At 40.0% G+C, this 19,505-nt stretch overlaps 1 protein-coding gene across 1 annotated transcript in view; it reads right to left on the bottom strand.

Moving 5' to 3' along the window:
• LOC118329016 (pro-neuregulin-3, membrane-bound isoform) overlaps nt 1–19,505 on the bottom strand; it is a 345,808-nt gene that overhangs the window by 132,294 nt on the left and 194,009 nt on the right. The window contains exon 2 of the mRNA XM_035662948.1: nt 3,446–3,575. Coding sequence (XP_035518841.1) covers nt 3,446–3,575 — 130 coding nt within the window. The remainder of the gene's footprint in view (nt 1–3,445; nt 3,576–19,505) is intronic.

Genomic DNA, 19,505 nt, shown 5'->3' with positions numbered 1-19,505 from the left:
GATCAAGTTTCATCTTGCAAATAAAAATGATTCATTCTGTGACAAATAATGCCACAAGCCGGCTTAATTTATCCCCATTAAACGTCCGGATTGATCACACTTTTACAACCTGATTTGTCTCAATTTGTTGTAAACACAAATTGAATCAGATTATGCATTGATCCTGTGCCTGGGGTGAAATGTACCATTGTTTTGTTGATGAGGATAAATTAATCTCTAACAGCATGTCAATTGAAGTGTGGCATATCCTCTTCTACTCTTTTCTGGTGAATTTTAGCAATGCTGTATTTACTTTCTGCCCTTTTGTCATGGAAGAGCCTCACTCTGAAAGTACATCCATCCATGAAATATTCATATAAAGAGTTTTATTCCAAAAAGATTATCATTACCTTAGTTTAATTCCTAAGTTCCAAGGTATCAAATATCACCTCTTCTAAACTCAAAATGCTATTTTTCAAGCAACGTACTAAACACACTTCATAGTTTTACTGCATGATCATACCAGCTGTTATTCAAATTAAGAGATGATGCCATATTGTTTGATGGTCCACATCTTTCCTTTCAAAGCTCATTGCCACACGATTAGGCAGAGATCAACCTGGTGCAGTTTTATCTCTCCTGCACCTCAACACACACATTAACATGCACAGAGAGTGTGTTCAAGGCCATCCCACTGTAAACCTTCCCTCTTTAACAGCTATGCTTGTCCACAGATTATGTTGTCATAGCAACAGAGGCGAGCATGGGAGGAGGGCAACAGCCTTCCCCCATGTCCGACTCCTCGTCCGCCTACACCTCGGTCTTTCTCTCCCACTCTCTCTTCTTGTTGTTTCCTGCCTCTCATCCTGCTTCCCCTTCTCTCTTTTAACTATCGTTGCTATTCTGAAATAAAATAGAAAGCTAAAAAAAAAAATAAGTTGTTGTGGACTTTGGTTGACTCTAGATTGGATTACACAGTGCATAATACACTGAGAACTGCAGGACAGACTTAATTGGGTAACTCTTTCAGTGCCTTCACTTAAGCAACCAGTCCTGATTTTTTAAACATCGTGTAAACGACAAACCCAGTTTTCATCAGGTTAGGGGATTGGAGAAACATGCTGCAGAAACCTAACAAACAATCAGCCCTCAGGGAGCTGTATCTTGTATTACTTAAATCCAAATTATACCGTCCGTAGCTGCAGACCCTGGCAACTACACAGATTTGTCATTTGATAATGTCGTTGAGGGTATAGGGATGGGATGTTCCAAATTTTCTGCCTCCAAACGTATCAGTTTCTTTTATCGATGCTGGCATGTTTTTTTTATGACAGTTGCACATTGCACAACAGTAGTGTCAAACTCACATCCACTCTGCTGGAAAGTTGCAACAAGAAGGAGTCACGGTGGAGAGGAAGAAACAATCCAATGTAAGGCTTCATTTCACAGAAAAAAGATGCTAGTTGTAATGTCTGTAAAATGATCATTTCAAGTAAGAGTGGAAACACCAGCAATATGCTGAAGCATCTTTCTATGCAACATAGGCTTGAATGTAAGGAATGCCTTTGTATGTATTTGGCACTCTACATGCATACATTTTTCCTGTGTAGGCTTACTTGTTTTCCACACAGAAATTGTATTTGGAAGGAAAATTGCTAAAAAAATCTGACTGATAGGCAGAATCGATAACGGCACTGAAATCAATAAAATCATCATTCCCTACAAAGGTATTCTGTGTATGACTGGGTGGACTGTATGCACCTACAACCGCGCAACCTTGAATGCAGAATAGTCTGTGTCTTTATACACCTAAAGTAAGTATGGTTCCCAAATAAGGTTGTGCATAGGGGAGAAATCTGATTACTGGCCCTGCAGCAAGTGGATTTTATAGCTACCAGTTCACTTTTTATGTAAATGCACTGGCAAATTTCCTCCGTAACCGGATTTCTTCTGGTAATCTGGTTTGTTGTGTTCATGTGTATACATTGTGGTGTATTGTGTTTTTACATGTACATGCATCTCCTGTGTTCAACTTTGTTTCACTTACAATGCTGGGCCAAAACTCGACCATCGCAATCATCCAATCATCCACACATAAACATACACACATGCTTATGGATGTATACTCCAGAGGAGGCAAAACAGGCTCTTTGAAAAACAGGTCGGGTGGAAGTCCTGCGGTTAGATTTTGGAAGAAGTTGTTCTGGGACTTAATTAGTAAAGGGCCCACATTTGAAGTGCCCATGAGCTCTGCTTTCAAATCTGGGACAACGAAGGCACACATGCACATGCCCACGCACGCATGCACGCGCACACACACACACACACACACACACGCAATACCCATGCATACATGCAAACATACACACACATATGATGACATATACCCACGCACACACACACACACAGCTGCACAGAGATTAAACTAGAGAAAATCCATACAGTATACCAAGGAGTATTTTCAGAAAAGGCAGTTCTTTTAGATTCACAGTAAAGCTTTTGACCAAAACTCCATATGCTTGAAACATGGCTCTGATAAGTCTAAATATTGTTCTGTCAGCTTACATTCACTGCAGTTACTATGGATTGTAACGGTGAGTCACAACAATAAAAAAAAAAGGATCAAAATCTCCATAGAAACATTTCTATTACTGTATAATCCACTCCTCTGCTGTTGATCAGTATTGCATGTTCAGTATGTTTCAAATAAACATTAATGTACTATTTCATTGCTAAAAATACTTCTAACACAGCTTCTGGATTGCGTGGCAATATCAACATAAAAAAGTGTACTTATCTTAGTGGAGAAACTATGACTGTTTGAACATACAGATCAATGACAGAGAATAGGAATATGCCAATATAATGCCTTTTATGACTCCAGGTCACCATTGAAATTCCACAAAGCTACAGCACAGTACTCCCTCAAACAAACTTTTTAGAAAAACCTTTTAAACCTAAGCAGTGGGTGAGGTGACTGATATATTAACTGATAAAAGATAGATCGAAAACCCCTTTAAAGTAAAGGGATATTCCTTGAAATGTAAAAGATAAATAACCATAATAAACTTTTACACATTCCATTACTTCAAGAACAAGGCTGCTTTCTCAAAAAGAATAAATAACAGCTATGGATGGTGTGTCAAACTTTAAAGATACCTGTTAGGAGACAGCAAAAACACACACAATAGCAGTCAGATAATTACGTCTATATTGTCCAATTATCTTTACACAACCGAATAATCATATTCAATCAGTACAAAGTGTCCCACAAAGTCTTGTCTCAGCAATACACAAGGCAGCCATATCACAAACTACTCTCAGCCAGACCCTGAACATTGCTATTGGATGCAGGAACATCCAGAGAAGGAAGACAAATAAATATTACATGTAGGAAGGAGCAGGGGAGAGGAAGAGGAGGCATTTAAATAATAGTATCAACAATAACAGCAGCTGAGTCACTTACTTGCAGTGCTTGTGGGGCCCACTGAGCGTCTCGATGACAAAGCATTCGCCGCCGTTCAGGCAGTAGGCCAGGTCCTTCTCATGACAGGGTTTGAAATGCTCCGAGTGTAGCGGAGGGACAGTTGGAGATGCTGAAGGACAAACAAAGGAATTCTTGTTAGTCACAAACAAGCCCTAAATATATATTTTTTTCACGAATGCGTTCGCTCTCCAACAATTGGGGTTAGTGACAGCTCTAATTCATCTCACTGTCTTCTAGCAGCCTATTACTCCTCAAACTTTATTATTGTCTCTTTCTTCACTCTACAATTCTGCAAATAAATCATCATATCACCCTAAATTGCAGCAGGAAAAAAAGAGTTGGTTTTTCCAGCAGAGGCTACTTACTCTCCATCCAACGAGTGCCTGCCACTGCCTCATAACATACTGCACATTGTGGATAATACCAAACACACTATTGTTTGTTTAGACCCTGCAATGTCATCAGAAAAAGATGGATGGAGGACGGGTAATAATCTGTCCTGCCGTGATTAATACTCTGTGGTCACAGTAGTGCGGTTGGAGAGCTTGACTTCTCCCAGCGATTTATCACAACATGCATGGCTGATTGTGGACAGTGAACACTTCTGAGGGAATCTGCTAAGCGTACCTTAATGGATGATCTTATCATTGAAATTAATAACTAAACACCAGTTGCTTAAGAGGAAATATGGAAATGCTAAAGTGACCTGATCTTAGAAACCGTGAAATCGTGGTGCAATTCATGGCGTTCGAGGCGTATTTGTGCTCGCTGAGGATAATTTAGAAAACAGAAAAGATAAATGAAAATGTAGAGATTTCAGAGAGTTCATGGGCAGTCATCCATCAGCAGTGTTTTGAAAGCCTGAGATGCAGTTGGTCGAGGCATGGCTTTCAGACGTGGGGAGAAATCAGATCTGCGCCACAGTTGATGTTCTTATTAATACCAGACCAGACTGCTGACTGTTTCCTTTGTGCTTGTAAATGAAAATGAGTCCACTAAGGGCTCTCATTAGCCGATCCTCAGCCATGTTTTTTAAAGTAGCTGGATGAACAGCGATGAGCCATAACTTTATGCTTGAGTGATTGAAAATCAGTTGTACTCACAGGATGCTGTTATTACCACTAGTATATGATTACTGTCTTAGCTTGTCCTTTAATGGTGTGTGGAAGATACATCCAAATGAACTGAAGATTTCTCAATCAAGAGATAATAAGACATTAATAATAAGCAGTGTTTTGGAGGGGATGGATGGGTAAAGGGAGGTGAGTTATTTCAGTATGGCCTCAGAACCCTTAATCAGCAGTATGAGGTGTGTGTGTCAGGGGGGTGGGCTAAATTATGAGATGCTGGGTGGTGATAGGGCTCTGGGGATCTTAAACAACTCTTGGTAATTGGCTGTTGGGGGACTAGTTTCCATGCGAGAGGGGAAGAAGTTAAATTGAATCTGCAGTGAGACGTGGTTTTGTTAGGTGAGGATATCAACAGGTTGGACAAGGTCTCAATCAAAGGGGTAGCTTGTTTAAAATGTTTGTCAACATTTGAGGAAGTCAACACTTTAAAATCCAACTTATTTCATGTAAATGCACTACTACTGTAGCATATTAAAGGGAAACAACACCGATATTGCACTTGTAGATGTATTGTCTTGTCCTTTTAGCCTGTGAAAACAGTTTTATAACATCTTCTGTGGAGTCGCGACCCCTGAGAATAATCAGGTTGGTGTCCGTGACCCCTACCCCTGTGTAAGACCTGAAAGCTCCTATACTCACACAGGAAGACCATTGCTTTGCAACACAGACAGAACAACTAATTCATTTTTTTTAGATTTATTCACAGCACTTTCACAGTCAACATGTCTGCTCTTAGGCCTAAAAGAACAATAATAGATAGAAATACATTCTCACGCTACTGAGGCAACTGGGTCAGTTAACATAAAAACGCAGTATACAGCTTATGTTACTGTGCTTTTGAGTTCTTGCCCCCTGTGTTGAATGTCATTAAAGGGATGACATTGCTGAGAGATGCTTCCTGTCTCTCATTCCGCACTGCTTGCCACAATATTATGTTATTTTATTTTATTCTCCACAACCATTTGGCGACCCCTGGAAATTAACTTACGGACCCTTTGGGGGGTCAATTTTGTGTTTTATGAGCTTCCCAATGTTGTGGCAGGGCAACATTAAATCACTGGAGTTGCCCTTTAAGTGACACTATAGAAGTGGCATGGTATTATGTAAATTCACTTTCAGACTAAACATTCACTTTTTGAGAAAACAATGTAAATCTCTGTTTCAAGCTTTCAAGCTGTGTTGTGCTTATTCAGCATTTTTGTAACTGGTGCAAAAATGGTTGAACTGATCCGAGAATTGACTGCATTATGCTTTTGTGGACTTCCTTTCTTTCTGACTACAGACTACAGACTTTTCAGCGGGCCGGGTTGAAGGTGAACCACATCTTAACAGGGAGGGTTTATTCTCATTAAGGTGACCTTGAGCTTGACAGTGAAGCCCTAACCCGCTCTGAAAGTGCAGGCTTTTTGGTTCTGTGGGGTTACATGTGCAGTGGAGCTTGATGAGTGACAGGGTCGGTTGTGTGGTCTGTGTGTCATGCCTGTGCTCGGGCCAGACATTTCAACCTTCACTCTGGTTTCACAATCCGTATTGTTGGCAGTTTTTTTACAACTGGGTGAAACTGACAATTTGTAATTTTCATGGGACAAAAAGCTGTCTTGTTTCCCCGACAAAACAGTACCGTATCAGCCACAGACAAACTGACACAATGGCATTGCAAGGGCACTGGAAAGCTGAGTATGTGTAGTGCGTTCAGTTCTTCACAAGTCACAGACTAATTAATGCATTTTTAAACATAACCATTTCTCCCCATGGTTCGAGTTACGAGGGAGCAAACTGGAGCTCGGCCCCCCTGAAAGCCTACTTTGAGAATTTTAGGAGCTCTAAAAACGTTCCTGAAATAAATAAGATTAGTAAAAAGATGTTGGTGTCATGTGTTTATTTGCTCATATTTTGTTGTGTGTGCCGCCATGGCAACCATGAGATGTGTGATTCTTGAAGAGGTGTGCATTATTATTACTGCCTGTGTTACCCTAATATTTTTCTTTTGTGTTTTTGCTTTTATTAATAAATGTATTCTTTGATTTTAAAACAGTAGCCATATGTTGTTGTAATATTGCCTCTATGAAATGTTATTGACAGTATCACTGCCTGTAGCAGTAACAGTAGAATGTTTTTTGTAGTAACCATCCAATTGACCGCAGACCTTCATGTATCTGCAAGCATATGACACGTTTAGTAGTGGTGTGCACCAGAAAATAGAGCTCCCACAAAAGCCATTGTATAATTCAAACCCTGTCCCTCCCTAACCTTAACCATAGTTGCCATTAGCAGATAAATGTGTCATTTAAATTTCCAAACATTAAGAGTTTTTCATAATCATCCGTAGCAACACTTTTCTAGCTGTTTGACAGCTCTCCAATGACACTTGATTTAATTTGACTGAACATTAAGTACTTATTATGCATAAACTGGGAATTATTCAATCAGCTTAACATGACAAAAACTACAGCATGAACATGGATCCGTGCAACAATACAACCACAAACTTGCGTCTAAACTCAACCTTTTCAAGGCTTTACTTTGTAGTTCACATGGATTCACAAGGACATATTGAGATTAAATTAAATTTGAAGAATGTGTTTTCTTCCTAAGTGCAGCTGCCAACTAGAAAGAAAAAGAGAAAGACAGAAAACTCATAATAGAGTAAGAGAGAATTCAAAATATAACAATACCATTTGGTATGTTCTGACATGATTCCTTTGGCTTGCAGTGCCACACATTCTGCACACACAGACTCTCAAAAACAAAGCCCAGAATCACAAAGAACTGCTGTGTCTTTCTTAGCACTTGCCCTGCAACACAACTATTTTTTTTTTTTCAAACAAAGAATTTCCCTCCAGACATGATTTCATGCTTGGACTGGGCTGTGCTGTTTTCTTAGTCCTGGCAATAAGTGACAGAAGCGCCATTTGTCGTCCTCTCCCTTTGTTTTCTGTTGACAGAGTTGTCACAATGCACTGTTGGTTGTTTAGCTTAACACTCGTCACCTGTCAGCACAGACGCAGTATGCACTCAAAGAACTCTGTCATTTTAGGAGGGACTGCCAGAGTCGACAGAAAAAATCATTCCAGTCCGCTGAAAATATCTCTTCACGTTTGAAAACATTGCTCATAGAAGGCAGACGTCAATCACTGCAGAAGAAAACAGTCCAATTTACTCCGCCCTGCTGTGAAAAGAGAAAGAGGGAGAGGCACCATGAGGATCAATAAACCGCCGGGCGCTGGATAACACAACCCTCCACTTCAATCTCTCTTTTCCTTCTTTCGTCTCCCTTGCCGTGCTTAGAGGAAGAGAATGAGGAAGGAAAAAGGATCTGCTGACTTTCACCTTTACATGGCAGCACCACTTGGTTGAAGTGGGGAACCGGCAGCAGCCATTTATGTAACGCTCAATAATTTAATAATAAACAAGATCAATCAGCCCTTTCTGAACTGCTATCAGTGACACTGACATCTTTAGAAGACTCTCAAACAGCTGAATATGCAGATCAAGACAGAGATGAATCCAATCACTGCTGGGTGCAGGTGATGCAGTATTCATGATTTAATTATTGTTCTTCCGTTTTGTAAATCCAGATCAGCAGGGGAATGTACAGGCTGAATCTGAGCATTTACAAATTCAAATTTGGAGACTTGACAGTGCAACCCTGTCTCCTACAAAATACGTTTTCATACTACTAATTTGCATTACCAAATTTGTTTTGGAGGAAAGTCGGACCTTAGCACTGGAGATTGGGGTTTGTGTCCTGTGTCCAATGTGTTGTTAGGTTTGAAATGTGTCCTGCCTTAACTCCTATACCACAGGGGCAGCCCATAGACTTTTCCGATTTCTGCCAACAGATCCTGTTGTGTTTGTGTTTGTGTTTGTGTTAAGTGTTAAGAACCTTAATTTATTTCATTCAATTGAGCAAAAATGTGAGAAAGCATTGTTTTTTTTATAACAGGTTGATACCTGAGGTATGTAGCCTACATCACCCACCTAACCACTTCTCATTTGAACACAATGCAACAAGAAATGAAAGACAACATTTTGCAACACTATGCAATACAACTAAAAATGCCATTGCCGTGAAAGGAGAACACATACATCACAAAACACCACAATTCAGATACACATGCAATAGCCTTTAAGGGGAACCTACCACTTTAAATTTCATATTGACCTAATTAATGTCTGTGTCATCTGTTGGAGATAAACTTCTTAAGAAGCCTCACTGGTATAGGTTTATTGGCAGCTGCACGCAGCATAAATACATCTCTCTCCTGTCTTTGACCAGAGAGCGCTGACGTTGGCCAACAATGTGTCCCGAGGCATCTGGTCTACAAATACTTTATTATGCAAGTCAAATATTTCCCTTCAAAAATGATCCAGGACACTTCCAGAATATTAGTGCATGATTTGCAGTACCACTCTACAATCCCTCCACAACCATTGATATTCTTCCCATCCATTTTGGAAAATATGCTAAAAGTAAAGAAAATGTCCACACCATTTGTCATTATGTTAACTACAGAACATATTCATCAGTGTCACATTGGACAATGGTCTCTATAGCGTAGTTAGACCTTTCTTTGTGTCATTTCCATGTTGAATTGTTCTAAAGTGAACTATAAACCAAAGCAAATGGCTTTCTAAAACTTGCACATGCTTTTTTCCAGATAATTTGAATAAATGAATGTTTAAATATGCTTAGTGCAGAAAATATTTCAGTTGGTCTTTTAAAATGTCGAGAATTTTGCAGCCTAGCCAAAACAGAGCATCTCCAAATTGTTGCAAGTGAAAACACGAAGCTTTTCTTTGCTGGCGTTGCAGTCTATTCTCAATTAATTACCTTCAAAGGGCCAGTTCAGCAAAATAGGCTTAAGCACAATTGAAGTCATATTTTATCAAGAGCTAACAATTACCAACAAAACCCTGATTAGGCAGTAATCGTTGTAACATGTGGATGTGGTGAACATGTTTCATTGAAGTTATATTGCCTACGTGGCTGCATTGGAGAAAACGTTACAATATTTGTATTATGACTATCAGATATTTCAAGTATTCTTTATCTGTCTCTCAGTCACAACTGTACTTCATCTTTGCTTTCTTTCTTCCCTCCTGTCTTTCCTCACAGTACATGCGTGTGTGCCTGTACACAGATGTGTGGGAGGGGGTGAAAGCATGACAGTCCTGTGGGCAGCCCTGTAATGGCGTCCTTCACGGATGACATTCCCCCAGAGTGGCAGGCCGACAGGCAACCGGCAGCCAGTGTGCTAGCCAGCCAGCCACGCTAACTGAGAGCGAAGGTCTCTGCCAGGCTAGCCCTGGCCTGTCTTTCTGGAAGCAGGAAGGCAGAGGGACAGAGGCACGGGGACTAAAGAAGAGAGGATACAAGCAAAAAGGGCATATGTTTTTTTCTGTTGGAGAAAATGAGGTGGTAGGCAGGATGCAAACTACAGGGGAGCCAGGGGGAGCTTGGCCCCTCTTAATAATACATGAGCTCCCCTGAAAACAAGATTTGTAACATTTTCGGGGGTCTCTAAATAATTGACAATATGCTATTTTTGCCATGAATTTCTATCTTTCTGTATCTTCATTATTATGGATCATGGGTAAATGTAGGCTACTATTGATCTATGATTCATCCATGAGAGTGATTCATCACCAATTCACTTTATTAATAATGTAATAAAAGTTTGGGATATAATAATACATGCTATTCTTGCCATCACCTCTGAAGCATGATGATGCAATATCATAATCCTTAATCACTTTAACTCAAAGACCAGAAAAAGAAACTGTAATCCCACTTAGTCTGTGAGCCGAATCTTGTAGTCAGCATACTGTAAGTCACAGTCAGCTGCCCAGAAAGCTACGATATAGTTACATATATAGAGCACTAGTGGCAGGTAGTGGTATAAGAGTAGCAGTTCACAAAGAAGTAAGACATTTAACCAGGATAGAGGTGGCAGAGCTGCCCTTAAACAGGCAAAACATTTTTAGTCAAGAGTCCCAAGAGTTCCGTTCGTGAACAGAGACTCCTAATTGGGACACACTGTACCTTTAATGAATCTTTTAATAAAGAAAGTTTATGAGAAACAGCAATGGCTCTGACCCAGTGCAAGGGGCTCCTCCTCTATGTCATGTCAAACTCCGTCTGAAATCTCTGACTGCATTACCAAAAGAGAGGACAGAGAAAGAGGAGCATGCAAGTGTCACACAGAGTTCCATGTACTGTGCATGACAACTGTCACGACGGATGGCACACAGAGAGAGAGGGAGAAAGACGGGGGGGGGGGGTTGACAACGTTATTTCATTGGCAGAGTAATCACGAGGATTAAACGTTCAGCAGGTCATTTAAAGGCAGCAGTATTACAGAATTGCTACTGACATTATGCATGAATGAAGAGATCAAATATTTCCCCTGCTTTAATGCTGCATTCTGTGGGTAGGTCAACAGTCATTGCCAATAACAAACAGCAGGCGCATGTATGCTAAATAAATATTCCTCTGGATTATTGCCACATTGTGGTCATATGATATCAAAGGTTTGTCATGTTGTCCTCATAAAACAAATATTAGTTTTATATAGTCTAATATGTAGAATTTAATTAAACTATATAGTTTAGCCCCCCAAAAAATCTTGGCTAGAATCCCCTGCTGCATGTACCACTCATACTGTATGAATGCATACACACATTGGTATCATGCATATAACATCTTAAAGGGATTCAGATTTAAAGTCCAACCACCAACAAGAAAACACAGCCTCCAGAAAGGAGGTCACTGTGCTGTGCAGGTCTGTCAAGTTCACCCACACAAAAATTGGACGTAGTTATTGTCGTGTTGAAACATGAAAGGGCCTTCTCCAAACCTCAAAGTTGGAAGCACTCTATTGTCTTAAAGGCGGGGTTGGCATTTGAACAATTAACTATCTTACTCCAGAATGATGGATTCCATCTTTGAATATCACTGTATGCGGCAGCATCAAAATTTCCTTTCACAGGAACTAAGGGGGACACCCCAAACAGAGAAAAACACATGTATGGACACATGGTGCTGTCTTTTGGCCATAGCCTGCAGCTCACTAACACCAAAGAGATAGATACTTGATCAGCCACACAGCCAGAACTGGTGGAATTCATTTATTGTATATTTATGAATTAATATTTGTAGTATGATTGTCCATTTAAATTGAAAACAACATTATCCACTGATGTTTCAGTGCATCATAGGTAACAGCTGACCTCACCTGGCAGCAAATGTAGTTAACAAACGTTAGCTAGCAATCAACTGTGGCTGAATGGAGTAAAATTTTCTCCCTGATTAACTTACTGGTCTGCTCTGTGGTTGCTCCCTCTCTCAGACTACTTATGGAAGGACGAGACTGTCATGGATACTTGAAGGAATTAATTGAGGGAGACAAATGATTAATATGAAATTATTGGAGTTGACATGTCTCCCTGTGTCCTCATAAAATTACACCTATGCTGGTACTGTATGTGACTATAATGGACTAAAATATGAAACCCACCGACGTGGTTCTTTGATTACTGTCGGGCGAGATCAAGCACATTTAAGTTGCCCATTTTAATGGCACGTAATTATACAGACAGTGTATATCTGCCAAATGAATATATGAAAAACCAAATGTGAAAAAAAATGCAATAGTGAAACTGCCTCTAACAGTGTTTGCAGCCTGTGCCTGCGGTGTGATAATTGAAACTGTGAAGTTGCTATTTAGATTATGTTCAAGCTCAACATTCAAAACAGATGAGATCATTTATTTATTTAATGCTTGGGCTGTGGCTTAATTGGTAGCACACAGCGTAAGCCATCTGATGGTGCATACTGGAGCCATTTACGAACAAACCATCCGAAAGGTGTTAGAAACAAATACAAACCCATGCATGAAGCCTCAGATGGTTTATTCCTCAAACAGATGTTGTTTTATCCAGGGAATCCTGTGGGCTGGGAACACCCGAGTTGCCTACTGATGAAGAATTCTAGTCCAGTTATATCTCCTTTCCTTTCATGAAGGATGATTTTTCCTGTTTCCTCGACAAACTGAGATAGGAAAGATCCCGAAGCGTCTTTCCTTAGCATTTAAAGAATTCTACAAGCTTTTATCATGGCTGCCAGTTAGATACTTCTGGGTCAGTTCACTCAGTTTGGAGCCTCACTAATCAAAAAAGACTTTTCAAACGCACCCCAGGCATGCTCAGCAAACAATCTCTCAGTAAATAAAGGTCAAAAAACACATATTCCTTCTCTACTGGACCATCTCTTTTCCATCCCATTCTTCTATTCTTCTTTTTTTCCACCACTTACTGCTCCAGTATCTTTTTATGTCTATCTGCCCATCTGCAGCCTACCATTGCAACAGCAGGGTCACTATAGCAATTTCCTTGTTTTGAAAGCAAGGGCACCTCTTCATTCCTTTTCAAAAATGAACTGGAACACACATACGCAAAAATCTATGGATGCAACACCCTGCCAACCTCTGCCTCTATAAAATACATCTAAAGGATCTAACAACCGTGTGTGAGTGGAAGAGAAAGCACACAACTGCACTGTGCATAATGCACAGTATGTGCAGTCATAAGGTCTTATTGCAAGAGGATTAGGTCTTATTTTTTAAATTTAATCATGGCAAGGGCCATTTTCAAGTATTAACTTGCCTTACACTGTAAATATATTTATTTAAATTACGTTGAAATTGTTCACTGGAAAAGTAACTAGTAAGTGAGTTCGATAATCTTTGGCTACATTTGAAATCTAGCTGGATTTGAAGTGACTGTGTAACTTTTGAAGGAAGAAATAACTACATATGAAAGGTTGAATTCAATGCAGTTCCCCTTTACCTCAAATTAACACTTTTATTTTTGGTTTTGTTGGTACAGGCTTACTGAGTTGGGAATGACCAGCAGCTTCATGATGACTATAGCAAACATTAGACAGATATAATACTGCATTACTGAGTCAGTTCATGGACCTTATGATCCATCTCCACTATGAATGTAAAGATAATAAGACATACAATATAAATATGTGAAAATTCAAATCGGTGAGATGAAAAATCGCATTATCATTCGTGGTATCAAAGACTGCAGTTTCACTTTTACAAAGAAGTATGCATTGTTTTGCACAGTTTGTACCCTAGCTCAGAAATAATAAAGGATTCTATAATTTAATAAAGACATTTGAGGAAAAATATATTTTGTAGGTTTCTGTCAGAGAAATAAAGGAATATTTTTTTCAATCATCAGTAGTCTTCAATATCATTTTGTGTATTGTATAGAACTGTGAGTTTAGCGTATCGTTCCATCCCTACTCTATTACTATTACTATTGTTACACAATGTTTTACTCCTAGAATATACCATAATACTAGTATAATACTAGACTTCATTTTAGAAAACTCTTGAAACAAGTTCTGTGCGCCTTATTAAAAAAAGAACAGAGCTTATGTAACATTAACTGTTAACTGCATATGTGGTATACGGGTAAGACACAGAGCTACCACACTACCCTGGCACCTCCTACCTCAATCGAAAAAGTTGAGAGTGTGTGATGAGGAGGCGAGAGGTAGTGTGAACCTTTGTGTGCGCGACGCCCTCCTGATGACGTGTCTTGCCATCGTGTGAAAAGAAGCAAAGGCATTCATGTCTTTACAACTCCTACTTTGAACTAAATTAAAAGAAAAAAACTGTTTTAATGACATTTATCTTGAATTTTATTGTGTTTAACTGGTTTTAATGATGCATTGTTGCAGTGAACACACACAGAGCCACACAGACATGTTTGTCTTGTAACTGGCATAATGGATCCCCTAGCCCCTATCGTTATCCATCGAAACTAAATGCTTAACCCTAAACCAAACCTTATTCCTACCTTAACTTTACAACCAAGTCGTAACCTTCAAACGGCCCTTTGAACTAGTGAGGAATACTCAAAATGTCCTCACAATGCAGAAATGACCTCACACCCACACACACACGTATGCCGTATTATCTGACTTTCTGTCACACCGGCACTCATCCTATTTCTCAAATTCAATTCCTCGTAACTGTTAGCCTCTCTCAGAGGAACCACAGCAGTTTTTGAGGCAGGGTTGTAGCTGCAACGTCAGACACCGGCTGCCTATGGCGGTGTGAGGATATCATTATTGCACAGCATGATCCAATAAAGATAACAGCACACCTCTCCTCTCTCTCGCTCATCCCCACTCTTATACAGCTGTCCAATAAATACCCACCAAATCACCTTCACAGATACCAAAGCTCTTTTGAGATAAGAGCACCAGTCTGTGATGTGCTGTCTTTTAAAAAAAAAAATCACTTTGAGTACCTCCACTGCAGATTCTTTTGACTGGATTGAAAATGTTGTGTGTGGTGGCCTAACGCAAAATAGATTAAAAGCTGGAGCATTTAAGAATTCAAGGAATTGTCCAGCAGCTGTATGAATATTTCATCAAAATTACTCTGCCAGGAAGTACCGCTGCATATGCGCTGTGGAGATGAAAAGTCGTGAGAGAGAGAAAGAAAGAGTGGACTTGCAGGGAGGCCGCCTGCCTGTCCGCTTTTAGAAACAAGTCTTGGTTCGTACGTCGTGCCGGGAGATGTGTCTCTCCCATCCAACTCTATATTCAGATCAATGGGAGACAGACAGCGTGGCCAAGCTGGTCAATAGAGCAAGGGATGAGTAGGCGAGAAAAGAAAAGCAGGGGGGCGGTGGGGTTGGGAGGGTTAGGGAAAGAAGATGAGAGAGAGGAGATGGGATTTACGGGTATGATCCCTCCTATTGAGTAAAGGTGCAGCAGCTGTCCGGTTCAATCCAATGCTTGTGTGTGCCTGCATGTGTATGTTTTCTTACCTGTGTGTGTGTGCGTGTGTGTGTGTGTGTGTGAACGCATGTGGGCATCTGTATGTGTGTGCATTTCAATCTGTCTGTGTGGACTCAGGGGTGTTGCACAGAAGCAGCAGAGCTAAGCAATGGCAGCCACTGCATTGCAGATACTTGGCCTGGTGTGGCATGGCACAGATAGATGTGTGTGAACAGGCCTCCGTGCTCTGACTGTACAGCCAAACAAAAACTAAATGTCAGTGTGTCAAGATAGCTCTGCGGTCAACAACGGGCTAATCATGGAAAATCTGATACTACCGTTTTCTCCGGCTCTCTCTTTCTCTCTCAGTCTCTCCTCGTGCACCTACAGACATAAACACACATAAACACACTCCAGTGGCTCGTTTTAAGCACACCTGCTCCGTGCAGATAGGCCCGCTACCACTGCTAATCTGTCTGTGTGTCAGTCAGCACAGCCTGGCCCATAAAGTCCCCCCACACCCCTCGCTCCTTCCTGTTCTGTGCTCAGAGCGTATTGCGGGACACCTCCAGGGTTCAGCAAATAAATAGCGCTAAGTATCAAGCCTTGTCCCATCCCCTGGCCATCTGGCTCTATAGTGGAGAAATTCATTACTCTCCAGGTGATAGCTCCAGCACACTCTCTCTGGATTGGCTTTGTATCCCTGCAGGCTCCATTCTGACACTGGAGATTATAATCACAAACTGGCTGCTAATGTGAATGTGAATGCTGCTACCACTGCTGCTGCTCATACCAATATTCCCTGTCCTGCTAGTATTTTAACTACCATTTCTACCACTAATGCAACAAAAAATACTCATTCTACTACTACCACTCTGCTAATGAAAACACAACAGTTGGGTTAGTTTTATTACGATTACACTGCCTCTGAATCCAACAACAAATCTGAATCCCTTTTTAAATGTTTTTTGTCTTTGTCTAGGTTTGTATTTCAATAGTTCAAAGTTCAAAATAAAAGTTGGTGACTAAGGGTCCAATGTGTAACATTTAGTAGGCTATATTAGCTGAAATTGAATATAATATTCATAACTATGTTTTCATTAGTGTATAATCACTTGACTATATGAATTGTTATGCTTTTGCTACCTTATAATAAGCTGTGTATATCTACGACGCCCCAGGTCGCCCTCTGTGGAGTCCACCATGTTGAACTGCCATGTTTCTACAGTAGACTAGAACAGACAAACCAAACCAAAACACTTGCTGTAGATTGGCCACCAGAGTTTCTCCTACATACTTCACCTTCCGTTCTCATTCTCTGGTCATCAAATACACTGCCAGCAGTAGCAATCTGCGACTTTACCGCTAGATGCCACTAAATCCTACACACTGGTCCCTTAATATCTAATAACTGAAGTTGAATGATTAACACTTAAAGTACTAAAAGAGGTTAGGAAAATGTTTATAAGGCAGAGAAAAACTTGATGGCTTTCTTTGGCTTTTAAAAATGAGCCAAATTAATCATGATCTTCTAATTTTACATTTTGTGGCCTCTCTGTTGTTGTCCGTCTTGTTTATTATGTGTCTATCATTTCTGACTTTGAGACTACTGCTTTTTTGAAAAGTGCTACCTTATTTGTTTACTGTAATGATAATGTCACTGTGTCAGTATGAGGGACAGAAAAGCCTCACACAGGATTGGATCATTGGGATTATATTCAGGTCAAGTGACTTTCAGCGTTAGGCTGAATTGATTCTGCAGATGAAGGCACTTCTAAAATCACACAGTACTCTGCCGTATCATTCTGGAGGTTTTTTTCACTCTTTCTCTACTGTGCACAGCAACTGTGCCAGCTACCTACCATCCAGCTGTATTGCCATTGCACAAGTCCAAATTTTTCACGCTCCATCCTCAGAAACCAATGGGGGAAAGGATGACATATCTCTACTCAGCAGGCAGAGGTTACACCAAAAGGTCTGCGACTTCCTGTGTGAAACTTGAGCTGTGTCATGCAGTTTACTAATTTGGCTCCCCCAATAATGTTCAAGCAATGATTCCCTGCAGTAATAATGTGGGGATTTAATGGATAAGGCTGCAATTATCCCTTTTTTTTCTCGCTTCTCTCCTGTGGTCCCTGCCATCTCCTTCCATGTCAACAAAGCACTGAGTTCCACACTGCATTTTTTCATGGAAATATCTTAAAATATATCTCATACTTGACCTGGCAAAGACCAGCAAAGTCACATTCATATGCCACGTTCTCTTGCGACACAGAGCTAAAAGTTTGACAGAATTTAATCCCAAAATCAGTGGCTGTGATGCTTGCAGCGCTCTATCACTACACTATATTTTCTATACCAGCTCAGTCACATTATAGCAATATCTCTTCATCATGTCACTCTGCAGTATAAGATGCTGCGCATATACCTATAATACAACTATATATATGCTGGCACAACCCACACCTCTGTTGTATCTGGCAGCTTAATCTCAATAATGTTTACATTCATTTTATCTTTACATCTTTATATCCAGAATGTAACTGCATTTCACACATTTCATATATTTTCAGCTGATACCCATATAAATGTATTTTAATAGGCTGTACAGGTCAAAAAGTAAATGTGTAGGTGTCCGGATTTATAAAGAGAAAGGACTTTTAATAGCTTTTTGTGTTTATTAAAAGTGCTCTATACATAAATGTGACCTCACTTTGCTCCCACCACAATAGCACAAACATATGAGTAAGAAACAGGTGAAATATTTTCTGTTCTACTTTTAAAATTCCTCCACTAATCAAACTGGGACCTCCAAAAGAATGATTTCAGGTCCAGGAAAGGCAATAAGACTGTTGGAGTCTTAGAATAATCATTTAAAAACCTACAATATTAATATAGTCTAAGACCTTGTTGGATTTTTACTTGACACTTACAGAGCCATATAATAGGATCCTCAATCAAGTTGTATTTTAGAACCAACAGCGTTAGAACTTCTTATTTGATTTCATGAGACATTCTAACCAAGTTGACAAAATGAATGGGTTATGGCTCCCAAGGGACTCTCTGTGGGGATATACAGAAAATCCAATTATTGATCTTCTGGTGACGCCTGTATATGTGCAGCTCATGAACGATGGGAATAAATAGTTATAGTGCAACATGCCATCACAGAAGGAAAAAGAATACATCCAGAGTGTTAAAGCACTGTAGGTTTATGTTTTCCACTACATCAGCAACTACAGTATGATCCCTTTGAGTAAAGCACTTAACCTGTAGTTGTTGCTGTGGAACTGCAATAGAGCCAACAATCAAGAACTGACTTGACACTGGGCAGCTTGAAGTTGAGAGTCTGTCTGACGCTGAAAAGGAGCAGCTTTGGTCAGCAAACTTTCTATTAAAGTCATCAAGATTCTCTTTCAACAAGGCTTTTACCGTTTAAGTAAACTTCCTATCTGCCTTTCACATGAGTATCCCCATTCTTTCTAGGCTACACAGCTTCTTTGTGTGTTTAACTTGTGCTTCAGTAGCGAGACAGTCATGTCTCTGGGGATGCAGACATGGGTGTTTCTACTTTCTAAACAAGGCTCTCTTATTTCTCCCTTCTGTGCAAGAGTAAGCTGATTTTTGAGAATCTCATTTTTCTTCAGATAATCATTCTATTTATCAAGTTTTTCTCAAGATAATTACACAGACCTCAAGACAAAGTTATATCAGCGGAATGTCAAATTACTAAATGCAGCTTTAAACTATTCATATGCTATCATGCATCTGCAATTCACAAGGAATTAGAAGCACAACATGCAAGGATATTCAAAGAGTACAAAAAGCATATTTTCTTCAGAGATAAAACAGAATATTTACAGGATGTTTCAAATCTGTAATCCAAAAACAGCAAGACACAGATTTATGGACACTCTGCCACATGTGTACCCACACACTCAGTTTGTCAGCCCCCCACCACTACATGGAATGCAGAGTGAGTTTCTTAATTAAGTCGAGAAGAAGCTATTACTTTTGGGACAGACTCGATTGTCCTCGCTCTGTGGCACCAATGGCTCTGGGCTTCTAATCACATCAGAGAGAGAGAAAGAAAGAAAGA

This window comes from Morone saxatilis, unplaced genomic scaffold, assembly GCF_004916995.1.
Source record: "Morone saxatilis isolate NCDOM2014 unplaced genomic scaffold, NCSU_SB_2.0 Contig19, whole genome shotgun sequence".
Lineage (NCBI taxonomy): Eukaryota > Metazoa > Chordata > Actinopteri > Moronidae > Morone > Morone saxatilis.
This window is presented reverse-complemented; position numbering and strand designations above follow the sequence as displayed.